Genomic DNA, 22104 nt, shown 5'->3' with positions numbered 1-22104 from the left:
GAGCATCTCCTCGGACCCGAAGTGGATAAGTCATTAGAGAAAATGAAGAAAGATACGGAAGTGGCTAAGTCAATGGGTGCACTACAGTCTCTTAATCTTGGCTCCTTACGTGGCTCCTTCTATTGTGGGGGATCCAAGACCAAGTCCTCAGACAATACTGCTGCCTCCTACAAAGGCAACAATCAATCCTTCTCAAGAGGCTTCTTTAGAGGAGGGTACAGAGATAACCACGGCAAAGGTTGGGGGTAAGGTTCCACACCATGTAATTCCCCTTCCTCAACAAACAGTGACTTAAATACACTTCCCCTTAAACATTTAACACCTTTTGGGAGTACGTCTTCTACAATTCCTCCCCATTTGGCAATCCATAATCACAGACAAATGGGTATCCAATATGGTTATTGCCTGGAACTTACCAACAATCCTCCAAACATTCCACCCCACTCTCACCCGAACATTTACACCTGCTCAAACAGGAAGTCCAGTCTCTTTTGCTAAAAGGCGCCATAGAGCCTGTACCATTACAATATCAAGGTCTGGCGTGTACTCCCTTGTATTTTCTCATTTCCAAAAAGGAAAGCTCCTTGAACCTATTCTGGACCTCAGAGATCTAAATCACTACATATTGTCAGAGCATTTCCATATGGTGACATTTCAACAAGTGCTCCCACTTCTACAGCAGCGCGACTTTAAGTCTACTCAAGACTTAAAGGACCCATATTTCCACATTCCAATTCACCCTGCTCAACGCAAATATCTCAGATTCATGATACGGGTCATCATTATAAATTCAACGTACTACTGTTTGGAGTCCCCACTGCTCCCAGGGTATTTATCAAATGCCTGGCAGTAGTCGCAGATCATCTCAGAAGACATCACATCCATGTCTTCCCATACTTGGGGGACTGGCTCATCAAAGCCAGCACTTACCAAAAGTATCTCCAACACACTCAAGCTACGATTCCCTTATTACACCAACTAGTTTACAGTGACCGCGTTTAAGTCTCAGCTACAGCCTTCCAACACACAAACCTATCTGGGAGCCACCATAGTAACTCAGAGCTCTAGCCTCTCCCAATGCATCCAGAATCCTCAGTATTCAGTCCCTTCTCACTCAGTGTCAGCCCAACCAATCATTACCAGCAAGAGTATTCATGCAACTGTTAGGAATGATGATTCAGAAAAGGGGGTGGTGATGAACAGAGTGTCTGAATTAAGCAGACCACTCTTACCCAGTCCAAAGATCAGGGCTTGATCCATCACCGTTATTTAGCTCACTGCACCATCCCAGCTCAGAATCTGGCTATATGCAAATCAGTCTGTCCCTGGCCCAGTGCATCATGGGAACAGGGCAGACTAAACTACCAAACCAGTTCTTCACCAGAAAGGAGACAAGCTTCCGGGGACCGGTTTCTGGCATTTCAGCCGTCGTCGGCCCGGCTTGCTTGAATCCTGATGGTGCAGTGAGCAAGGGACTCATGTCGGAGTATACCCTGCCACACCTATAGTGGCCAAAAACGATTCAGAAAAGGGGGTGGTGATGAACAGAGTGTCTGAATTAAGCAGACCACTCTTACCCAGTCCAAAGATCAGGGCTTGATCCATCACCGTTATTTAGCTCACTGCACCATCCCAGCTCAGAACCTGGCTATATGCAAATCAGTCTGTCCCTGGCCCAGTGCATCATGGGATCTAGCCCTGATCTCTTGACTGGGTGAGAGTATTCTGCTTAATTCAGAAACTCTGTCCATCACCACCCCTTGTTGTTAAATATTTTGTCCACCATAAGCGTGGAAGGGTATACTCAGATGTGAGTCCCTTGCTCATTGCACCATCAGGATTCAAGCAAGCCGGGCCGACGACGGCTGAAATGCCAGAAAACGGTCCCCGGAAGTTTGTTTCCTTCCCAGTGTAAGAATTGGCTTGGTAGTTTGGTTTGCCCTGTTCCCATCATGCACTGGGACATGAACAGACTAATTTGCATATAGCCAGGTTCTGAGCTGGGATGGTGCAGTGAGCTAAAAAACGGTGTTGGGTCTAGCCCTGATCTCTTGACTGGGTGAGAGTATTCTGCTTAATTCAGAAACTCTGTCCATCACCACCCCTTGTTGTTAAATACTGTTAGGAATTATGGCGTCTTGCATCGTAATTGTTCCCCAAGCAAGACTTCACATGTGTTCCCTTCAAGAATGCTTAGCAAGTCAGTGGAACCCGTCACAGGGTCAGTTGACCTATCTAGTGTTGGTACATGGCCGTACTCCTCACTCTGCAATAGTGGAATCCACAAAATGTATCCAAAGGGCGGCCTTTCATCGACCCTGTTCTACACACCATGCTAACAGCAGACGCCTTGCTCACAGGTTGGGGTGCTCACCTCCACAATCACACAATCTAAGGCTTGTGGAGTCTAAAGTACAAGAGTCTCCATATAAATCACCTACAGCTACAAGCAGTGTTTCTAGCACTCAGAGCTTTTCAAATTCTCCTCCTAGGCAAAGCTGTCTTAGTCCGCATAGACAACATGAAAGCTATGTGTTATATACAGAAACAAGGGGGGGACACACTTTCTCCAATTGTCATGCTGACCACAGCCATTTGGAAATGGGCTATACACCACACGATTTATCTCCTGGCAGAACATCTTCCAGGAGTAAACAATCAGATTGCAGGCCTTCTCATTAGACAGAGATAGCAAATCCACGAGTGGGGGCCTCATCCCCAAATCCTCCTCCCCTACTTTCAGGTATGGGGATTTCCTCACATAGACCTGTTTGCCACAGCTTAAAATGCAAAATGCCTAAGCTTCGCCTCCTGGTTCCCACACCCGTTCTCCAAAGGCAATGCCTATGGATCAACTGGCCAGGGATATTTCCCTATGCTTTTCTGTCACTCCCACTCATTTCGTTGGTAGTTCGGAAGCTCAGACAAACATCCCTCAAACTAATTCTCATAGCGCCCATATGGGCACGTCAACCTTGCTGGAGCTGTCAGTAGTTTCACACCAAAAGCTGCATCTCAACTCCAGTCTCCTCACTCAGAGCCATGAATAAATCAGACATCCAAATCCCAAAGAATTCAACCATTTTCGATTTGGCTTTTGAAGTCATGGAGTTTGGTTATTTACAATTACCACCAGACTGTATGAATATCATAAAAGAGGCTAGAAAACCTACTACTAGGGCATATTATTATGCAGCAAAATGGAAACGGTTTGTTATTTATTGCAACATTAACAATATCCATCCTCTTGATGCTTCTGTGCAAAACATCATCTGTTATCTGTTACATTTACAGCAATCTGGACTAGCCTATACTTTTTAGAAACTCACCTCCAGTCACAGATCTGAGTTGACTTCATCATCGTTCTTTAGCTCACTTCACCACCCCAGTTCAGACCCAGCTATATGCAAATCAGTCTTGAACCTGTGCCTCATGGGAACAGTCCATCCCGAAGTGCCAAGCCAGGTCTTGCTTGGACTGGAAGCAAGCGTCCTGGGACCGGTTTCGGGGTAACACCCCTCATCAGCCAGGCTAGCTTGAATCCAGTGGCGCTGCATCCATCATCTCCTTGTGTTTACTTAGTTTGCCCTAAGTTGGCAGGGTATGCCCAGACGTGAGTCCCTTTCTCACTTTGCTACTGGATTCAAGCTAGCCTTTGTCAGTGGCATTACAGCACCACGCCTGGCTGAGACTGGCTTTTTGGGCAATGTCCAAGCGTCCCTTATGGACATGCCCTTTGATGGCTCCTGTCTCTTCAGAGACAAGGCGGACTCCGTACTGGAGCTCTTCAAGGATGCAGGGTTACAACCAGAGCCTTGGACCTTTCCATGGCTCCTCGCCAACGCCAGTCTGCCTTTTGTTCCTTTCTAGGCTACAGAAAGGGCTTCCAGCCATGCCTTTACCCTCCCAGCCTCCATGGCAAGCAAGCTACCCAGCCAGAGTTTGGGCCAGTCCGTCCCCCCCAGCAGCCGCAGCCTCCAAAGCAGCCCTTTAGTTTTCCCTCAGCACCCAGTGGGTGGCAGGATACACCATCACCTGCCCCAAAGGAGGTCAACAACATCAGACTAGCGGCTACACCCTCCCCTTTGAGACCTCCCATCAACCCATGCCACCTACATGCGGCAGACTGACCTAGCACCATCTTTCCTTGCTCCATCAAGAAGTGTCAGCTCTCTTGGCCAAGGGAGCCAAAGATAGGTTGCAGACCCCAGAAATAGGTTGTGGTTGTTATTTCTGGTAGTCAAGAAGGATGGAGGCTTTCATCCTATCCTACACCTTGGCCCTCTCTATTTCTTACTCCAAAAGGAGAAGTTCAAAATGCTCACACTCGTTCAAGTCCTGTCTGGCCTGGACCCGGGATACTGGATTGTAGCTTTTGACCTACAGGGTTCATACTTTCATATTCCCCTCCTCCCTGCTCACATGCGTTGCCTACGGTTTACATTAGGAGGCCACAAGCACATTCAGTTAGCCGTGCTCCCTTTTGGCCCTACCAGCACCCTTCAGGTGTTCACCAAGATTATGGATGTGGTTGCAGCTCATATGCAGAAAACAGGGGTACCAGTCTTCCCCTATCTCAACAACTGACTGTTGAAGATAGGCTTGCATCAGGATGTTGTCCCCCACCTCCAGACTACGGCCGACCTCCTGCACTCACTGGGGTTCACTATCAACATGCCAAAATCACAACTTACTCCTTCACAGACACTCCATTTCATCGAATCTGTTTTGGACAGGGTGCAGTTTCAGGCCTATCCACCCAAACTGTGAGTCCAGGATATTACGCTATGATACCGATATTTCAGCCTCTATCCTGGATTACGGGGACTGGCTGAGGTTGTTGGGCCTTATGGACTCATGCATCTTGTTTGTGACACATGCCCTCTGGCATATACAGGCTCTGCAGTGGGACCTAAAGTTCCAGCGAGAGCACCACCAGGGGAATCTCTCCCACATGATCCAGATCTCAAAGGGAACTGCAAAAGATCTGCCGTAGTGGGTAACGAACTGCTATTGAGTCAGCAGCCACCCCCTCTCCCTTCCCCAACTAGATTTGATAGTGGTAACAGGTCTGTAACTCCTGGGATGGATCGACCATCTGGGAGAGGTGAAGATCAGAGGCCTCTGGTGAAATCCATTCTCCACATCAACCTTCTGAAGCTCCGATGTTATCAAGCTGGCATTAAAAGCTTTTCTACCCTCCAAGGGAAGGTTAGTACCAGTGTTCAAGGACAACACTACCGCCATGTGGTGCTGCAAGAAACGGGTTAGGGTCCTGGAACCTTTACAAAGAGGACCTGCATCTCTAGACATGACTGGAATGTCAGAGCATATCCCTGGTAGTTCAACACCTGCCAGGCTTTCTGATCGTCAGGGTGGACTAACTCAGCCTAAGATGCCTAGCGGGACACGAATGGCATCTCCATCTGGAGGTGGTGCAGGGGATCTTTCAGCACTTGGGAAAGCCTTGGTTAAATCTTTTTGCCATCTCCAATAACATGCAAAGTCTGTAGTTCTGCACGATGACATTTCTAAGGTGGTTCTTTCTCTGAGATGTTTTTTGTCTCAAGTGGAACTCATGCCTTCTGTATGCCTTTCCAACCATACCAGTCCTGCTCAGAGTTCTCAAGAAGATCAGGAACAACCGGGCCCAAATCTTCCTTTTGACTCTGGACTGGACTCAGAGTGTTTGGGATCCCCAGCTGTTCAGCATGGCCATCTGTCCTTCAATCAGGCAGCCTCTCCGGGAGGATCTTCTTCTGCAGCAGCAGGGCAGGGTTCCCTAGCCAAACCTGTCAACGTTCTCCCTTCACGCATGGATATTGAATGGTGGCAGTTGACAATTTTTAACCTTCCACCCTAAGTCTGCAATGTTATCTTGGCAGCCAGACTATCCTCCTCCATGACTGTATACACCTGCCGCTGGTGTCAGGTTTGTGGCATGGTGTGCAGAGAAACCGGTTGAGCCTCTTTGTGTCCCCCTCTCTAGTCCTTCTCTCTATCCCTTCTCTTGCCTAGTAGGACGCTGCTTTGGGCACATTACAGGGCTATCTTTCTGCCATCTCAGCCTTTCTGCAGTTGGCATTTTAGCCAGCCCTCTTCAAATCATCATGCCTCAGTGAAACCTTAATCTAGTCCTAACTTTCCTTTTGTGTGCTCTCTTTGAGCCATTGCACAATTTTCCTCTCAGGCTCCTTACCATCAAGACGACCTTCCTGGTGGCAATAACATCTTCCTGGAGGGTCAGTGAGCCTCCAGGCTTTTTGATCCAGGCTTCCATAACTAAAAATCTTCCCAGACAAGCTAGTTCCATGCATTAGAGCTTCCTTTCTGCCAAATGTCTTGCTCCCTCTAATGTAGGCCAATTCATCACCCTGCCTACTTCCACATACCTCCAAGGAAGAGGAGCCACTTCACTGTCCGGCCTTAAAAAAAAACCTTGTTGTTGTACCTTGACAGCACAAGAGTTCCCGGTGGACGACCAACTCTTCGTGGGGTATGTATGAGCAAAGAAGGCGGTGCAGAAGTGAACCGTTTTCCGATGGGTCGTGCTCTGCATTAAGATCTACTATGCATTGGCCAAGAAGCAACCCCTAAAAGTGCGCATGCTCATTCCACCAGAGCTGAGGCTGCGACTACAGCGTTGGCCTGCAGAGTTCAGTTCCATGACATCTACCAGGCAACAACGTGGGCCTCTTTCCACACATTTATAAAACACTACTGCCTGGACAGATCGGTCCATCAAGATGGGCACTTTTCTCGTTCGGTCCTGCAGGGCATTTTAGTGTTCAACAGTTAAGCAGACACACCTCCCGGCGGTATTACTCTGGTATCTATTCTAAGGTAATGAATCTGCGTCAAGAATTATCTACCAGGTGAGCAAGTTACTTACCTTCAGTAGTGCCTTATCTGGTAGAGACTCTTTCTTGCTGAAGATTACTTACCGACCCACCCATTCTCCCTGCTCTGCCAACGGATTTCTAGGGACAGGGCTGTTCCCCTTTTCAGGGCCCTAGTTATCCACACCAGTGGTGAGACTTCTTTGTGGCTCCGCTCTTCTAGCATGGAAAGTCGTAAAAAGAAACAGACATCAGCACGCTGGGGTGGCGCTCACAGAGATGCCACTTCTAGCGATGACGACACCACATGGAGCTGAATGATGCCACCTACTTGCGTGTAAGGGTACTGCTCACAATAGTTTTTTTACATATCTAATCAGACGCCTGGGGATAATTCCAAGGTAAGGAATCTGTGGCTAGTTAGTCTCTACCAGATGTGGTGTTAACGAAGGGAAATAGCTTGTTGATTTACCCCACTTGCACTTTTGCTTGTTCTTCCATAGAAGTCCAGTTGTAATGCAGCTGCTCAGTGTTGTGGATTTTCTACATCATGATAGAGATATGCATATGGTTCGTAGACCCTTGACAGTATCTGTGCCAGATTAATTTCACTTCTGCTTATTATAGTTATTGTCTTTTTCTCTTTGTAGCAAATGTTGCAGCAGCTGCCGGAGGCTTCCTCTACTTTCTCTCGTACATCCCCTATTTTTTCATTTCACCGCGTTATGACTTGATGTCTCACAACCAAAAGCTGTCATCCTGCCTGATCTCCAATGTGGCAATGGCAATGGGGGCTCAACTCATCGGCATGTTTGAGGGGAAAGGTGAGTGAGACAATGATTTTTTGGGCTGGAGGGTTTACTGAGTGGAGGGGCAGAGGATGCTGAATGTGAGTAAGGTTTGAATCCAGGAAAAAGAGTGGGGGGATATGGGTCTGTCCTTGCTGTGGGTTGGTCACTGGTCACCATCTTATGTAGTCATACAATCATTCAACTAATCCACCTCAATCCAACAGCCTCATTTTAGAATCTCACTCCTAGCCTTCTCCTCTTCTGGTGGTTATTGAGACACACAGTTAACCAAATCCTTTGTCTGTTAACACTAATCTGGGAAGGTTCTTTTCCAGCTCCTTTCACTGCTAAAGTTGCCTGCTAGCGCCTTGGAAAACAACATGCCTGTGACAAGGGGTTCATAAAGGCATTGCCTGCCTGAAGAGGTCCTATTCAGCTCAACTCCTCTGTAAGATGTTAGCCCTTCACAGATGGTTAATCAACCACCCTTGATTTCCTCAGATGCTCCAGTGACTTCTGTTGGGGTGCAAACAGTCTCAACCATCCTGGAAACCCCATCCATTTCACCAGACAATTTTGCACATAACCTCTTACAATAGGTATGTCGTCTGTCTTGTATTCTCATCACTAAAGTGAAGCTGCACATTAAACTTGGGTGAGCCAGTGTCGAAATTAACACCATGTCCATGAAACCTAGTGAGCACTGAAGGAGTGTGCCCTAGAGCGAACAACCCTACAACATTAGCAATGGGGAATAACCATTGTAGAGAAGAGGAGTGAGGGTGCCATTGTGAGTGAAAGATGTTCCCTTGATCGGCATGCATCTTTGCTTAAAAGCTGACATTTGAATCCAGAGCCTCCTGGATTAAAGGCAAAGGGAGAATTAAGCATGGAAAAATCTAAGAAAGCACCCCCGGTGTTCTGGATCCCTGGAATTCTTAGGATTCTACACATTCCGCACATTCCGCACATCCCACATTTGACCATTATAACATAGATTATTACTCCATCTCCCAATTAAGACAAGGACGTTTAATAATCCAGCTTATCCGTGGTGAGGCACGCGCATGAGACCTACAATGAAACGCTGCCCTTAAATGCACCAAATTAATCACCAGTCTGCATTCCCGAAGAGAGTAAATAAAAGGCTCCACTATTAGCTGTTGTAAACTCTTTCTTAGAAACATAAACCATTATAATCACCTCCACCTGGACTCCACTGAGTAAACTGTTCGACCCAGAAAATATTCATGCAGTCTCTGACAAGTAAACAAAATACTTATGAATTAATTACTGTCTACCCAGCTCCAAGGTGCGAAGGGTCAGCAACAAGGCACAGCTAGAAGCACAGTCTTACCTTATGGCATCCAAATTTACCTTCCAGCAATCACTATTTGTTTCTGTCAAATCCAAGTCCCAGTGCAATGGCCAAGCACAGGAGAGTCTGGTGATGATCAGCTGTCTAGTTTTCAATATGGACAGCTGGAGTAATACAGTAAGAAAACCTTATGGAGGGAAACATAAATGCCATTAGTGAAAGTTAGTTAAATATTAAGGGTGTAGTTAAGGAGAATCAAATTATTAACCTCGCCAATATCCCAAGAACTGACACAACAAACCATAGGATGCCCTGCGAAAAATAATGTTGGTCTTGTTCAAAGGAGTAGACGGCTCCTGCCGTGACTATCAAAAAAGATCTCCGGGTGCTGAAGAAGATAGGTGGGATTGAGAGATAACATTATAAATGACCATGGAAACAAGAGCCTACGTCTGCTGCATAATCTGGTTTTGAGAAAGTATAACTCCAGGATTAGGCTTAGTTTATGAGGTGTGTCTGTTTTCTTCCTTACCGGTTTCCCTATAACTACTAAGATGAAGTGAGATCCTCTTCACTTTCTATTTGTTTTCTCCTTTATTTGACTTGCTTTTTTTCTTTCACTGTTTCTTTTGTTATAGCCTGGCTTGACCGCACAGCTGACACCAGACAATTATCTGAGCATCACTAGAAAGGGGGTTTGGCTCCACCCACGTTTGGAGCCAGGAGTACATGTTTTGATTGGGCAGAGGTTATGTGCTCCTACTAAAAAGTGAATGCCCTTCACACTGCTGTCATAATTTTGTTTATTTATCCTGCTGCCTGAGATTGAACTTCCAAGGGCGCACACGCACAACATTTACATGCTATTAAAGCTTTTTGGATTTAAGAGATAAAGTGTCCCATGATGTACATTATAAGTATATTTAATGAAAAATAACAATCCCAGGCAATCTAAAATATGAAACATGCAATGTGGACCAGCAACTAAAAAATAAACTTTACAAAAAATATTTTCTTTGTGTAAGAATCACATGTTTTAATTATTTCAATAAAAATACAAATTCATTAAAATTAATAACATTTCGCACTATGTCAAATTATACATAAATCGGGGGGCGTGGCTACCGGCCGAGGGAAATGGCAGCTTAGTCCCAGAGCTCAGAGGCCGTTGCAGCCCCAGTGTTGAAATCCGTTCATTAATCCGAGTTATAGGAGTCCATTGAAGGGCTCCCCCAGCATCGGAACCCAAGCGGCACATATCGGAAGCACTCCGATTCAAATCTGCCACCGTTATCAGTATTTATGGCGGCTCGACTGCACGCGGCCTAACGGGACCTTCAAGACCAGGAGCCAGCGTGATTGAGGCGGCCGGCGGAGGACATCCGGAGGCGCGGACCCCAACACCACAATGCGTTCGGGGCATACAAACGGCGATTCCACCCTCGTCGCTCCCTCTTGTTGTGCCCGCCCCGGTCCTGGCAGCGAATTGGACCCCTTGTGCGATCGCTGACCTGACCGGTTCCAGACTACGGCTTCGGTGCACATCTGTCGACGCCAGGACAGCTAGATCCGGGTGGGTGACGGCAGCTCCTCAGAGTCTCCGGTGCTCTCGCTGACCCTCCCCCCCCCCCCCATGCTGTGAGCAGCTGCGGAACGACCCCTCCGGAACGTATTCTTGCGACGCTGGACTGCACTGACCCTATATCCTGTGACGCACCGGTTCCACGGGTGGGATCTACAGCGTCTGCTTCCTCGCTGCTGTACGGGCCCTGGGAGGCGGCCCTGGGTTCTGATGGGCCCCGGGTTCTGATGGGCCCCGGGTTGGACTGGTGAGGACGCCGCACTGCGGGGGTGCGCCTATTGCATTTGGTAGAAGTTGCCGGAGTGGGATCTACAGCGTCTGCTTCCTCGCTGCTGTACGGGCCCTGGGAGGTGGCCCTGGGTTCTGATGGGCCCCGGGTTGGACTGGTGAGGACGCCGCACTGCGGGGGTGCGCCTATTGCATTTGGTAGAAGTTGCCGGATACACTTTTCCTCCGGGAAGGCGGGACAGTCTGCTGGCCTGGAGTGTGGCGGCCTGCGGGTTTCTTGATGCGGCGTCGGCTGCAAACATTGTAATCACTCTGACATCTGACTGGTCTCCACCCATAGACCCCCCTCGCCCCCCCCTCCCTACCCCCACTGCTCTGTGACTCTTGCCATTGCAGACCTCCTGGCATTGAATGCAACACTTGGATAATCACAATTTCATCTGTGAGACACCTTCCTTCGCGTCTGCGTCGCGCCCAACAACCTCGCTAACATGGCGGGCAGAGGGCCCAGACCCAGAAACCAGGCTGTACATGCTAAGTTGGACAAATACGTCTACGAAAAAGGGTCACACACGATGCCACCTCATGGCAAAACGCAGGAGGGCGATGGAGGGAAGAAGGTCACTTTTGATGACATCATGTAGGCCCTAGCGAATGTACAGGCGACTGTTGGAACAATCTCCACGGACGTCACCCTGCTTAGGGCGAACCTCCACAAAATGGCGGATAGAGTAAAAGAAGTGGAGGTAGTGACAAAATCCTTGGTTCAGGACAGGTCAGAACTCCAAACATCAATGGCCCGCCTGGAAACGGAGAACAAGATGCTGGCCGAAATGCTGGACGATCAAGAAGGACGCGCTCGGCACAACAATGTGAGGATTATAGGTATTCCGGAGACGGAGAGGCCCAGGCAATGGATCTGTATGTGGAGGAACTGATAAAAACCAGGCTACAGCCTAAGGAACTTTCGCATTTATTTTCGGTCGAATGTGCTTATAGAGTACCTGGAGGACGGCCAAAGCCGGGGGCACCACCGAGACCGGTCCTGGCCTGTCTTTTTAATTTTAGGGATAGAAATGCGATTTTGCAGGCGGCGAGAATTTCCCCTCCTATCCGGATATTGAACTCGGTCATATCCTTCTTCCCGGATTACACGGCGGCTGTTTCGAGGAGACGCCGCAGCTTCTTCAAAGTTAAGAAATCACTCCGGGCTAAGGAGTTGCAGTATTCCATGCTCTTCCCGGCTAGGCTACGGGTAGTGGCTGAAGGGCAGACCTGGTTCTTTGACTCACCAGAAGTGGCTCACGACTGGTTGGAGGGATGGCGCCCGGTGCCCGGAGCGGGCCGAAGACCGAGATCTCACCGCCGCAAGGAGGGGGAAGACATCCCAGAAGTTCTGGACTCTGGTAGCCAGGAAACCCACCGCAAACTGCCCCTTGAGGAGGAATGACATCGGCAGTGTTGCGGGCAATTCTTTGTGACTGATGCGGCAACTTGAACTTTTTTTGTTTAAGCTGACTTGTGGTCTTGGACTGGGGCGAGCCCGCGGGACTCCGAAAGGCTGTGGCCTCGTAGGACTCTTTCCCCCGACACACAAGTATTGCAGCTATGGGAGGGAAGAAGCACTCTGCTGAGTTGGGGTGGCGGGCAGTTGTAGGTTCGCTAAGCAGGAAGGCAGGGAGGGGGGTGGGACTTGGGTTGGGAAGGCAACTGATAAGCTTATTTCTGTTGATTCTATTGCATATGTGGTTTTCAATTTTGGTTTTGTTGAACTCAAGCTGGACAGGACAGTAATTTGGCATGCTACCTTACTCTTACGGGACAGATGTAATCCAAGATGTTTGACACCCCTCACCTTTGCTAATGGCAGACACTGCTTCACAGGAGCTCCAGGCTCCACCGTCAACCTTCACTCTACTTACCTGGAATGTCAGAGAGCTGGGGGACAAGGTGAAGAGAGGCCTGATATTGCAATATCTGAAATGGTGTGGCCCAGCAGTGGTTTTTCTGCAAGAGACACATCTGGTAGGATCCGCATTTCGGGCTATGGATCGATGGGGATATAAGATGATAGTCAACAAATGGTCTCTGTTACCAGATTCCTGAGAGCCTTGCTAGTTACTATGAACCATACTCAACACTCAATGGAGTTGGTCATGGAAAATTCATACTAGGTAAAAAAGGAGAAATTGCTCCTTTTTTAGGTGTCCCCTCACTCACCAGGGTTGCCCCATGGTGACATGCTTCATCATTGGGGCCATCCCAGTCCTCTACGGGCTGGGGCGTGCTACGACTTGCGAGTTACGTAGGAGCACTTTCAAAGACTATGAGTGGTGCATATGTAATTGTGGAGTGGACTATGTGATGTATCTAAAAATACCTGGCCAGTAGGTTTACAATAAACTTTATTCCTGCCTCTAGGTGGTAGTATTAAAAACGGGGTGGAAAGATAGGGCGCCCTAAACGTAATGTGTCAAGGTGTACCTATCAACTCCTAACACCTTGACACATTACGTTTAGGGCGCCCTATCTTTCCACCCCGTTTTTAATACTACCACCTAGAGGCAGGAATAAAGTTTATTGTAAACCTACTGGGCAGGTATTTTTAGATACATCACATAGTCCACTCCACAATTACATATGCACCACACATAGTCTTTGAAAGTGCTCCTACGTAACTCGCAAGTCGTAGCACGCCCCAGCCCGTAGAGGACTGGGATGGCCCCAATGATGAAGCATGTCACCATGGGGCAACCCTGGTGAGTGAGGGGACACCTAAAAAAGGAGCAATTTCTCCTTTTTTACCTAGTATGAATTTTCCATGACCAACCCCATTGAGTGTTGAGTATGGTTCATAGTAACTAGCAAGGCTCTCAGGAATCTGGTAACAGAGACCATTTGTTGATTATAGTTTTTGGAGGGTGAGCCTTAGCTATTGTTTTCCCTCTAACTCCCTCTCTTTAGTGTTGATATAAGATGATAGCTCATGCAGAGTTCTCCTCTGGCTCCAGGGGCACAGGGATACTTATTAGGAAAAACTTTCCACTAGTGGTGCAGCAGACACGAGTCGATGATCAGGGCCGATTTGCGGCCCTGACCGGTCAATGGGAAGGGCGGTTATTTAATCCTGTTTCTGTTTACGTACCACCTGCGCTCCACACACAAGCCCATGTAGCCCTCACGGCATTCCTGTTGACACTACCAATAGCGGCGTTAATAATAGGGGGCGATTTCAATGATATAATTGACGGCACGCAGGATAGATTGCCTGTTCGATTGGACACACAGGGTGGGCGCCGGATGCTTGGTCTGGTGGACGCCCTGGTACCTACAGATAGCTGGAGATTTACACACCAGACTGAGAAACGCTACACTTATTACTCCGCAGTACACAACTGCCTCTCACGCATTGACTATATTCTGGTATCCGCAGATGCTCTACAAGGAGTAGGGGAGGTCACTATATGTCCTAGAGGCATAAAAGACCACTCCCCAATAATGTTGAAATATACCCACCACCAAACCTGTAGGAGATGCATGTTCCCGGTTTATGCAGGCTTCCTCCAGGTGGCACCTATCATGTCGACACTTACACGTACCACTAACCAATTCTTCCAAGAAAATCTGGGTTCCGTGGACTCACCCAGTGTACTCTGGGAGGCATATAAAGTGGTCCTTAGGGGACAGGCAATGGCTTCCATCGCATGTCACAAAAGGGAGTGGCGGGCGGCCTTGGACAGACTTGAGATTGAACTGTCAGCGGCCATTGCGAAACAAGAGACCCGCCCTTCGCTAGGAGGCGCTCGCACGGTGCGTCTTAAACAAACTGAAGTTCTGACCATCAAGAAAGAAGTGGCGCACACTCAGATCCAAGCCACTCGACATAGGGTTTACGAACTGGGAGGCAAGGTGGGGAAAATGCTGGCCTGGCTAGATAGAAAAGAAAGAGCAAATAAAGTCATAGCACAAGTGGAATCGACTGGAGGCTCAATGGTCTCTCACCCTGCTGATATAGTCGATGCTTTGGCTGATCACTTTGAACAAATCTATGCTCCCTGGGCATCCTATACGATTGCGGAGGCGTACGACTATATTAAGGATCTCATGATACCTAAACTCTCCCCAGAGGCAACACTCCTCTTGGAAGCGGACATTACCATTGACGAGATTCAGGCAGCTACCTACGCACTCGCGTCCGGCAGGGCGCTGGGACCAAACGGCCTCCCAGTTGAACTCCATAAGGGAGCGGTGCAAAAGACGGCCCCCTATCTCCTGAGTATGTTATCCGACAGCCTTAAGTTAGGGTAGCTGCCGAGGGATCAGCGACTAGCTACAATTGTCGCGATTCACAAACCTGGTAAGTCCAAGACAGACTGTGCCTCCTACCGTCCGATTTCGTTCATAAACGCGGAGCCTAAGATACTGGCCAAATTGCTGCCTTTGCGACTGACTCCACATCTTGCGTACCTGGTCCACCCGGACCAGTCAGAATTTATGCCACATTGGAGCACGTCCCTTAACCTCCGTCGGCTCCACGCGGTCCTGGCGCGAGCACCACAAATCCGGGAACCTGCAGTTACCTCTCATTGGATGCTACTACGGCGTTCGATACAGAAAAATGGCCTTACTTGTTCGCAGTGCTCCAGAACATGGGGTTCGGCGCCAAATTTTGTGCCTGGATCCGTCTGTTATATACTAAACCCCTGGCGCATGTCACCGCCAATGGACCTATTTCTCGAGACTTCCCTCTTGGCCAAGGTACGAGGCAGGGATGCCCATTGTCTCCATTGCTGTTTGCACTGATCTTGGAGCCACTCGCGATCTGGATCAGGTGGGAGCCCTCTATTAGAGGACTCCGCTTGACCGAGGTATGGGAGGACCGCATATCCCTATACGCGGATGATATCCTTTCATATCTCACCTCCTCCAAAAAATCTATCCTTGAATTGCTAAATGTCTGTGAGAAGTTCGGTACAGTTTGTGGCTACAGGATAAACTGGTCTAAGTCCATCTTTTATGTTCTCGTGGCCCCCCCGCCTGTCTTGCCCCTGAGCTGCCCCCTGAAGACCGTAACATCAGCATTTTAATACCTGGGTATCCTCATTACGCAATACCCCCATGAATTTTACGATTTAAATCTCTGCCCCCTACTGGAGAGGTTTAAACGCAACGTTAAAGTATGGCAGACTCTCCCTCTCACACTATTGGGTAAGGCGGCCCTGTATAAAATGATGTCGCTTGCGCGCTTCTTGTATGTGCTGGAAAACACCCCATCATTGGTCCCTGCAGCATATTTTAAAGCCATAGCCGCAACAGTATCTCATCTGTTGTGGGGCGGGAAGCCACCCCGAATCGCGCAAGATAAATTAACTAGAAGCTGGTATAATGGGGGGATAGCGCTTCCAAATGTCGAATTATACTACTGGGCGGCACACCTTAAGCTGATTAATTTCTGGCTACACGCCCCACAAACCGAACCGGCATACCTCGCTGATAGGCACTCTCTGCAGGGCAAGGGACTCCTCTATAATCTCTACTGCTGCCGCCCCCCCCCCCCCAGACTTGATAGGTCCTACACAGCACTCAGTGCAGTTGTGGTACAAGGCCAACAGACGACTTAACTGCTCGGGAACAATCACCCAAATGACACCATTGTGGGACTCCTACCAATTTGGCTTTCTTCGAAATAGTAAGGGGTTCCAAACTTGGGACGCCATTGATATATCGGTGGTGGGTGATCTTTGGAAGAAAGGTAAAGTGGTTCACTTCGTCCACCTGCAGACACAGTACGAGATGTCGCAAACGGAGCAGTTTAGATACTTGCAAATCAAGCACGCACTACAGTCCACTATACCAACAGGCACAGTCCTACAGGAGTCCTCTCCTCTCGAGGATAGACTCCTGACGGAACACATGCAGGAAAAGGCTACCTCCTTCACTTATAGGAAACTTATTAATAACCTCCCAGACATGTCGTCCACATTGCAACAAAACTGGTCTGCAGAGGTGGGCCCCTTTGAAGACTCTGAATGGCGGGAGGCCCTCTCCTCACCACAGAAAACTGCTATTCCCTCCAGGTTGAAGTTAATCCAACTTAAGATACTGCATCGTACATATTACACTACGTCGACCTTATTCAAAATTGGGACAGCTTCGCATCAATTCTGCCTACGTAACTGTGGGGAGGAGGGCACATTCTTCCACACCATTTAGGACTGTAGATATGACATTGTACTGGACGGCAGTAATGCGCACGATTTCCCAGGCACTAGACGTTTCCTTGCTGCCGGAACCACGTCGCTGCCTGCTGAATGTGTGGGAGCCCAACGACCTTAACCACCGGCAACAAGATTGGGTGACGTTGGGCATGTTGATAGCAAAGTGCAACATCGCCATGCTGTGGGGGTCGGCGGTTGCACCAACACTCAGTAAGTGGTGTAAAGACATGGATGAGGCGATGGTGGTGGAGAAAGCGGTATATGTTCACCGTGGCTACCCAGGGTAATGAGATAAAATCTGGGGGGCCTGGAACAAGTTTCGAGGCAACATTTGTGCACCACCACGTGTTGTTGAGGTTGAGGAAGACTTAGATTAACAAAATTTGGTCATGATGCGGGAATGGGGCATTGTCATATTAAGGTACCATGCTTCATGTTTATTGCTTAATGTACACTGCAAATGCGATGTGCCCGAGAAGGCGAGATTATGTGATTTAAATGAATCTGTGTAAACTGTCCAAGTTGCTCTGTTGATATAAAAATATTTTATAAAAACAAATCTATACATAAATCATGTGTCCTGATTAAATCAAGTTTAAACGGTGGTGGTTTATTCAACGCGTTTCGACGCAGTGGGTGTCTTCATCAGGAAGGTACCATCTTATTATCAATCTAAAATTAAAAATAAACAATCTTCAACTAAACATTTAAACATTTAAAAATAGTTTTTTGGGGGTTTGAACATCATTCATTGCTGGAACAACCCTTGCTTTTGTCTTCATAAGGTTTAAACAAGCCGCTTTTATATTCACATTTAATGAAACCCAAGGTCAGGGTAAGGGAGAACAAAGATTAGGAAGAAAAGTCAAGATGTGAATAAACAAATGGAACTAGGGAGTAAGCTTAGTGATATCTTCTGATAAATAACAAATTCTGGTCCGTTATTCCACTAACATGAGAGAACTTCACATAATACTTCTATTAAACAAAAATCATTATTTCATTGATGCTGATATACCTTGATGTATATTCGTGGTTTGAGTAGAACCTTGGGATATAATTACTAGCTAGATACATAACAATTCTCATGGCCAACTGCACTACGGTGTTCGAATCATTGTTCTTGGTGCGCCGTGTTTCACTACTATATATTGTGAACCCTCAGGGTGGGGCCGCAAACTTTCAAAGATACAGAAGCACGTAGATACAATATGTGCATTAAATGTGGCTCCACGAGGTCCGGAGGTAGGAGACACTAGGTTCCCTAGCAGGTGTCAGGCGTTGCGGGCGGTGTGCCATTGTCGCCTCCACCCCCTCCCGAGACCTATGGGGTGTGGATCTTTTAATTTACAAACTATACAGGTTCCTCTCAAGTGAGGGAATACCCACAACTTGATGGTTTGTTTTTTGCACCTTATTTTTTACACCTGATTTTAACTTTCACGTCCTCTGGTAAGGGTGGGCCTTAGCGTGCCCATACCGCTGAGGTACACAACTTACGGTCCTGAAGAAAGCCCAGTAAATTACACATAGATGGGCAGAAACATGTCGACCCCACTTTAAGTGGAAACAACCAAACCATTATTTGGTAAATTTCCCACACACATATTTTATCCATGTCAGACTGACGACTGAATAAACTTTTTGTATGGTACAGTCTTTGACATTTTTAAATCACACTCTCTTTTGACACTATTGACACAAATAACCTGCTCCGCAGTAATCTGGCGTTGTAGCACACCAGAGAAGCATTCGGCTTCTCCTGGTGGGCCCGATGATGAAGCATGTCACCACCCAGGGTGGTGAGTGAGGGCTTCCTGAAAAATCCCTAGTGATTTCCACTGTGACTCATTCAGGTTGATTTTTCCTTCTCTGCGTTCTGTGCTCATAAATTTTTTACGACACTCTTTTGTTGTTTGATAAGATTGACCAGGGGGACCGAGAGTGTCCTTCTTAATACCCTCTCTCTCAATTTGTTGTTATTCACCTAAAAAATCCATCCAGAGCCCCTATTTTGACGTCACCGTTCGCTTCAGATTAGAGTTGCCTGTTGTCCGCGGAGTGATACATTCATGGCGCCAACATCGCTCTAGTCTTTTTAAAAAAAAGGAATACAAGGAATGAAAAAGAAATGAATGAATGAAAAAGTAACTTATATTGCGCAACTAAACCCCGAAGGCATCAAGGCGCCTATCAAAAAATTTCAAAGAAGCAGAACAAAACTACAGGTAGGCTTTAGCAAATAGCCAAGTCTTCAGGGCCTTTCTGAAGGACTGCATAGTGGGGAGGGACTTAATTTCAACAGGTAGAGCGTTCCACATTTTCGGGGGTAGGCTAGAGAAAGCTCTGCCACCCCATTTGGCTCTGCGGACACGGGGTACAGATAGCAGAGACTTATTCGCGGAACGCAGATTTCTGGAGGGGGTGTAAGGAACCAAAAGGTCTCATCCCACCTGACCTATTTCTTGCTAAGGCCCCATAGGTCAGACACATTATTTTAACCGCATGCGCGCTAGCGCAATTCCGCTCCTGTGCTGAGTTTTTTTAAATCGCACTTTACGTGACGAGCTGGGCTCGTCATCAGCGTGCGAGGAGGCTACGCCATGACGAGCCCAGCTCGTCATCAGCGTGGAAGGGGTTAAAGGAAATCCTGTCCTCAAACGGGAGCCAGTGTAGAGATTTCCTTGCAGAGGTGGCTGATGCACGTTTGGGTAGGTCTAACACAAACCTGGCCGCCGCATTCTGGACCATTTGTAAGCGCTGAAGCAGCCCCTTGTTGAGTCCTGCATACAGCGCATTACAATAATCAAGTCGGGAGCCTATGAGTGCGACCACGACTTGCTTTCTCGCCTGCTGAGATAGATAATGCTTAATCTTCCTCAACATGTAAATTAAACCCCAGCAGGTAGAGATTGTTCTATTCACCTGCTGACGCACACTGAGGGTAGGGTCGATCAGGACTCCCAGATTTTTGGCTAAGGCAGCAGGTACCGGGCATGCTCCCAATGATGCGGGCCACCAATTTGCCGACAAAATGTCCTCCTTTCCTCCAAACACCAGGATCTCCGTCTTCTCACCATTTAATTTCAATGAATTGCAAATCATCCATTGTGCGACTGCCTCCATACAGAGTCTAAAATTGGAGGCAGCCGAGCTGACAGGCTGGGAGAAAGAGACCAAGATCTGGGTGTCGTCAGCATAGGAGACTACCTCCATCCCAAAAGATCTAATAAGTCTGGCAAGTGGGGTCACATAGATGTTAAAAAGGGTCCGACTTAGTGCCGACCCCTGCAGGACCCCACAATGCACAGGCAGGGATGGAGATAGAAACTCCCCCAGCTTTACTCTCTGTTCCCTCTGGTCAAGAAAGGAGGTCAGCAAACTAAGTGTGGACCCCTCTACCCCAATCTCCCTCAGACGAGATGTTAACACCAAGGGAGAGAGGGTATCAAACGCAGCCGTAAGATCTAACAGGATGAGGAGGGTGGTCTGGCCCTTATCAACTCGGGTACGGATGTTATCCAACACTATGGTAAGGGCCGACTCGGTGCTGTGCCCCCTCCTAAATCTGTGCTGCGATGATCCAAATGACCAGAGTTTTCCAGAAAGAATGCAAGATGCTGGTTGAGATGGGTTTCCAGCATCTTAGCAGGAGCGGGGAGCAGCAAAATAGGACGAAAGTTTTTAAGAACCCCTGGGTCCAATGTTGGCTTCTTAAGCAATGGCTTTACCACTGCCCTCTTCCATTGCGAGGGGAAAGTACCATCCCTCATTGCCCTATTCATGATATCCAGGAGGGGAGGCAAAAAGGTCTCCTTGCACTGTTTAAGGAGCTTAAGAGGGCAGGGATCCAAAGGGGCGCCCGGCCTGGTCTTATTTAGGAGGTTCTCTAATTCCTGAAGTGAAAAAGGTGGAAAAGAAGCTAAACACCCTAAGGGGATGTCCTCCGCCGGAGTTGGAGCAGAAGCAGAAGCAGAAGGACCAGAGGAATCACTGATTAAAGCCTTCTGTAGCTCTAAGGCCGAATAGATGTCAACAATCTTTGCCTGAAAGAACAGGGCTATGTCATTGCAGAGCTGCTGAGAGCCAATAACGGGATCAGGAATCTGAAGGGAAGTAAGGGAATCAACAATTTTGAAAAGCTCTTTCGGGGAGGAGAGTGAAGTGGTACGAGCATTAAAGTATTCCTGCTTAGCTCTTGTTACCTCCGCCTTATAGCCCCTCAATAGGATTTTGTGAGCTTCTTTCTCCCTCAGATCCCAGCTAGTCCGCCAGAGGCGCTCCTGCCTCCTAACACCCTGCCTAAGGAGTCTTAATGGCTCTGAGAACCAGGGGGCCGACGGCTTTTTCCTAGCAGAGTAGCACATACGGACGGGGGCAAGATCATCCAGCGCCGTTGTGACGGCCTTTTCTAATTGAGAGACCGCCAAGCACACATCTTCTTCCTGAGAGATAGTCGCACTGAGAATTCTAGGGGCGAGAGTACAGGAATACAGCATTAAGGTGAAGACCTAGTATGCGAGTCATAAATAAGTCTACTGTTGACCAGTCAGAAGCACTATTAATCAATAATTACCTCGTTTTCAATGTATAAAATTAAAATGTTTTACTCAGAGATCGTGTGATTGAATGGGTAACGATGCAAACAAGCGGTCGTTTGGAAGATTCGACAGTAATTTCAGTATTGTACACGCTACCTAATGAGATGAAATACTGCTGTTATTTTCATGTGAGGATTGAATGAGAAGTTACGAGCACATAAATATAAAGTAGGCTTCCGAGATAGCACATACCTTAATAAATAAAACAAAGCTTGTGCTGCCGCGTTTGCTGAGCTCAAATTTAAAACGACCACACTGAGTGACGGATCAAGTCGCACTTGTATGAGAAAACAAACACCGGCATATCTTTTTAAGTTTGCACTTGCACACGCAAAATGTATTAAAAGGTATAAACCTATGGCGATAGTGTAACGTTCCTTTAATAGGCGACAGGGACAATTTTTTATGATATTTATATACACACGGCAGGAAGCGGTTTTGTTGTCGATTAATGCTGGCCTTAAAGATAAGGGCGACGGCGTTTGTCTGTTAAAATAAAACGCACAGCAATTTACTGCTATTATTCA

At 47.7% G+C, this 22104-nt stretch overlaps 1 protein-coding gene across 2 annotated transcripts in view; it reads left to right on the top strand.

Moving 5' to 3' along the window:
• The window catches only part of ABCA3 (ATP binding cassette subfamily A member 3), a 642985-nt gene that overhangs the window by 363609 nt on the left and 257272 nt on the right, over window positions 1-22104 (top strand). For both annotated transcript variants that reach the window (XM_086941282.1, XM_086941283.1), the window contains exon 9: window positions 7490-7663. In XM_086941282.1, the coding sequence (XP_086797408.1) occupies window positions 7490-7663 (174 nt within the window). The remainder of the gene's footprint in view (window positions 1-7489; window positions 7664-22104) is intronic.

The sequence above is a fragment of the Lissotriton vulgaris genome, chromosome 10 (genome assembly GCF_964263255.1).
Source record: "Lissotriton vulgaris chromosome 10, aLisVul1.2, whole genome shotgun sequence".
Classification (NCBI taxonomy): domain Eukaryota; kingdom Metazoa; phylum Chordata; class Amphibia; order Caudata; family Salamandridae; genus Lissotriton; species Lissotriton vulgaris.
This window is presented reverse-complemented; position numbering and strand designations above follow the sequence as displayed.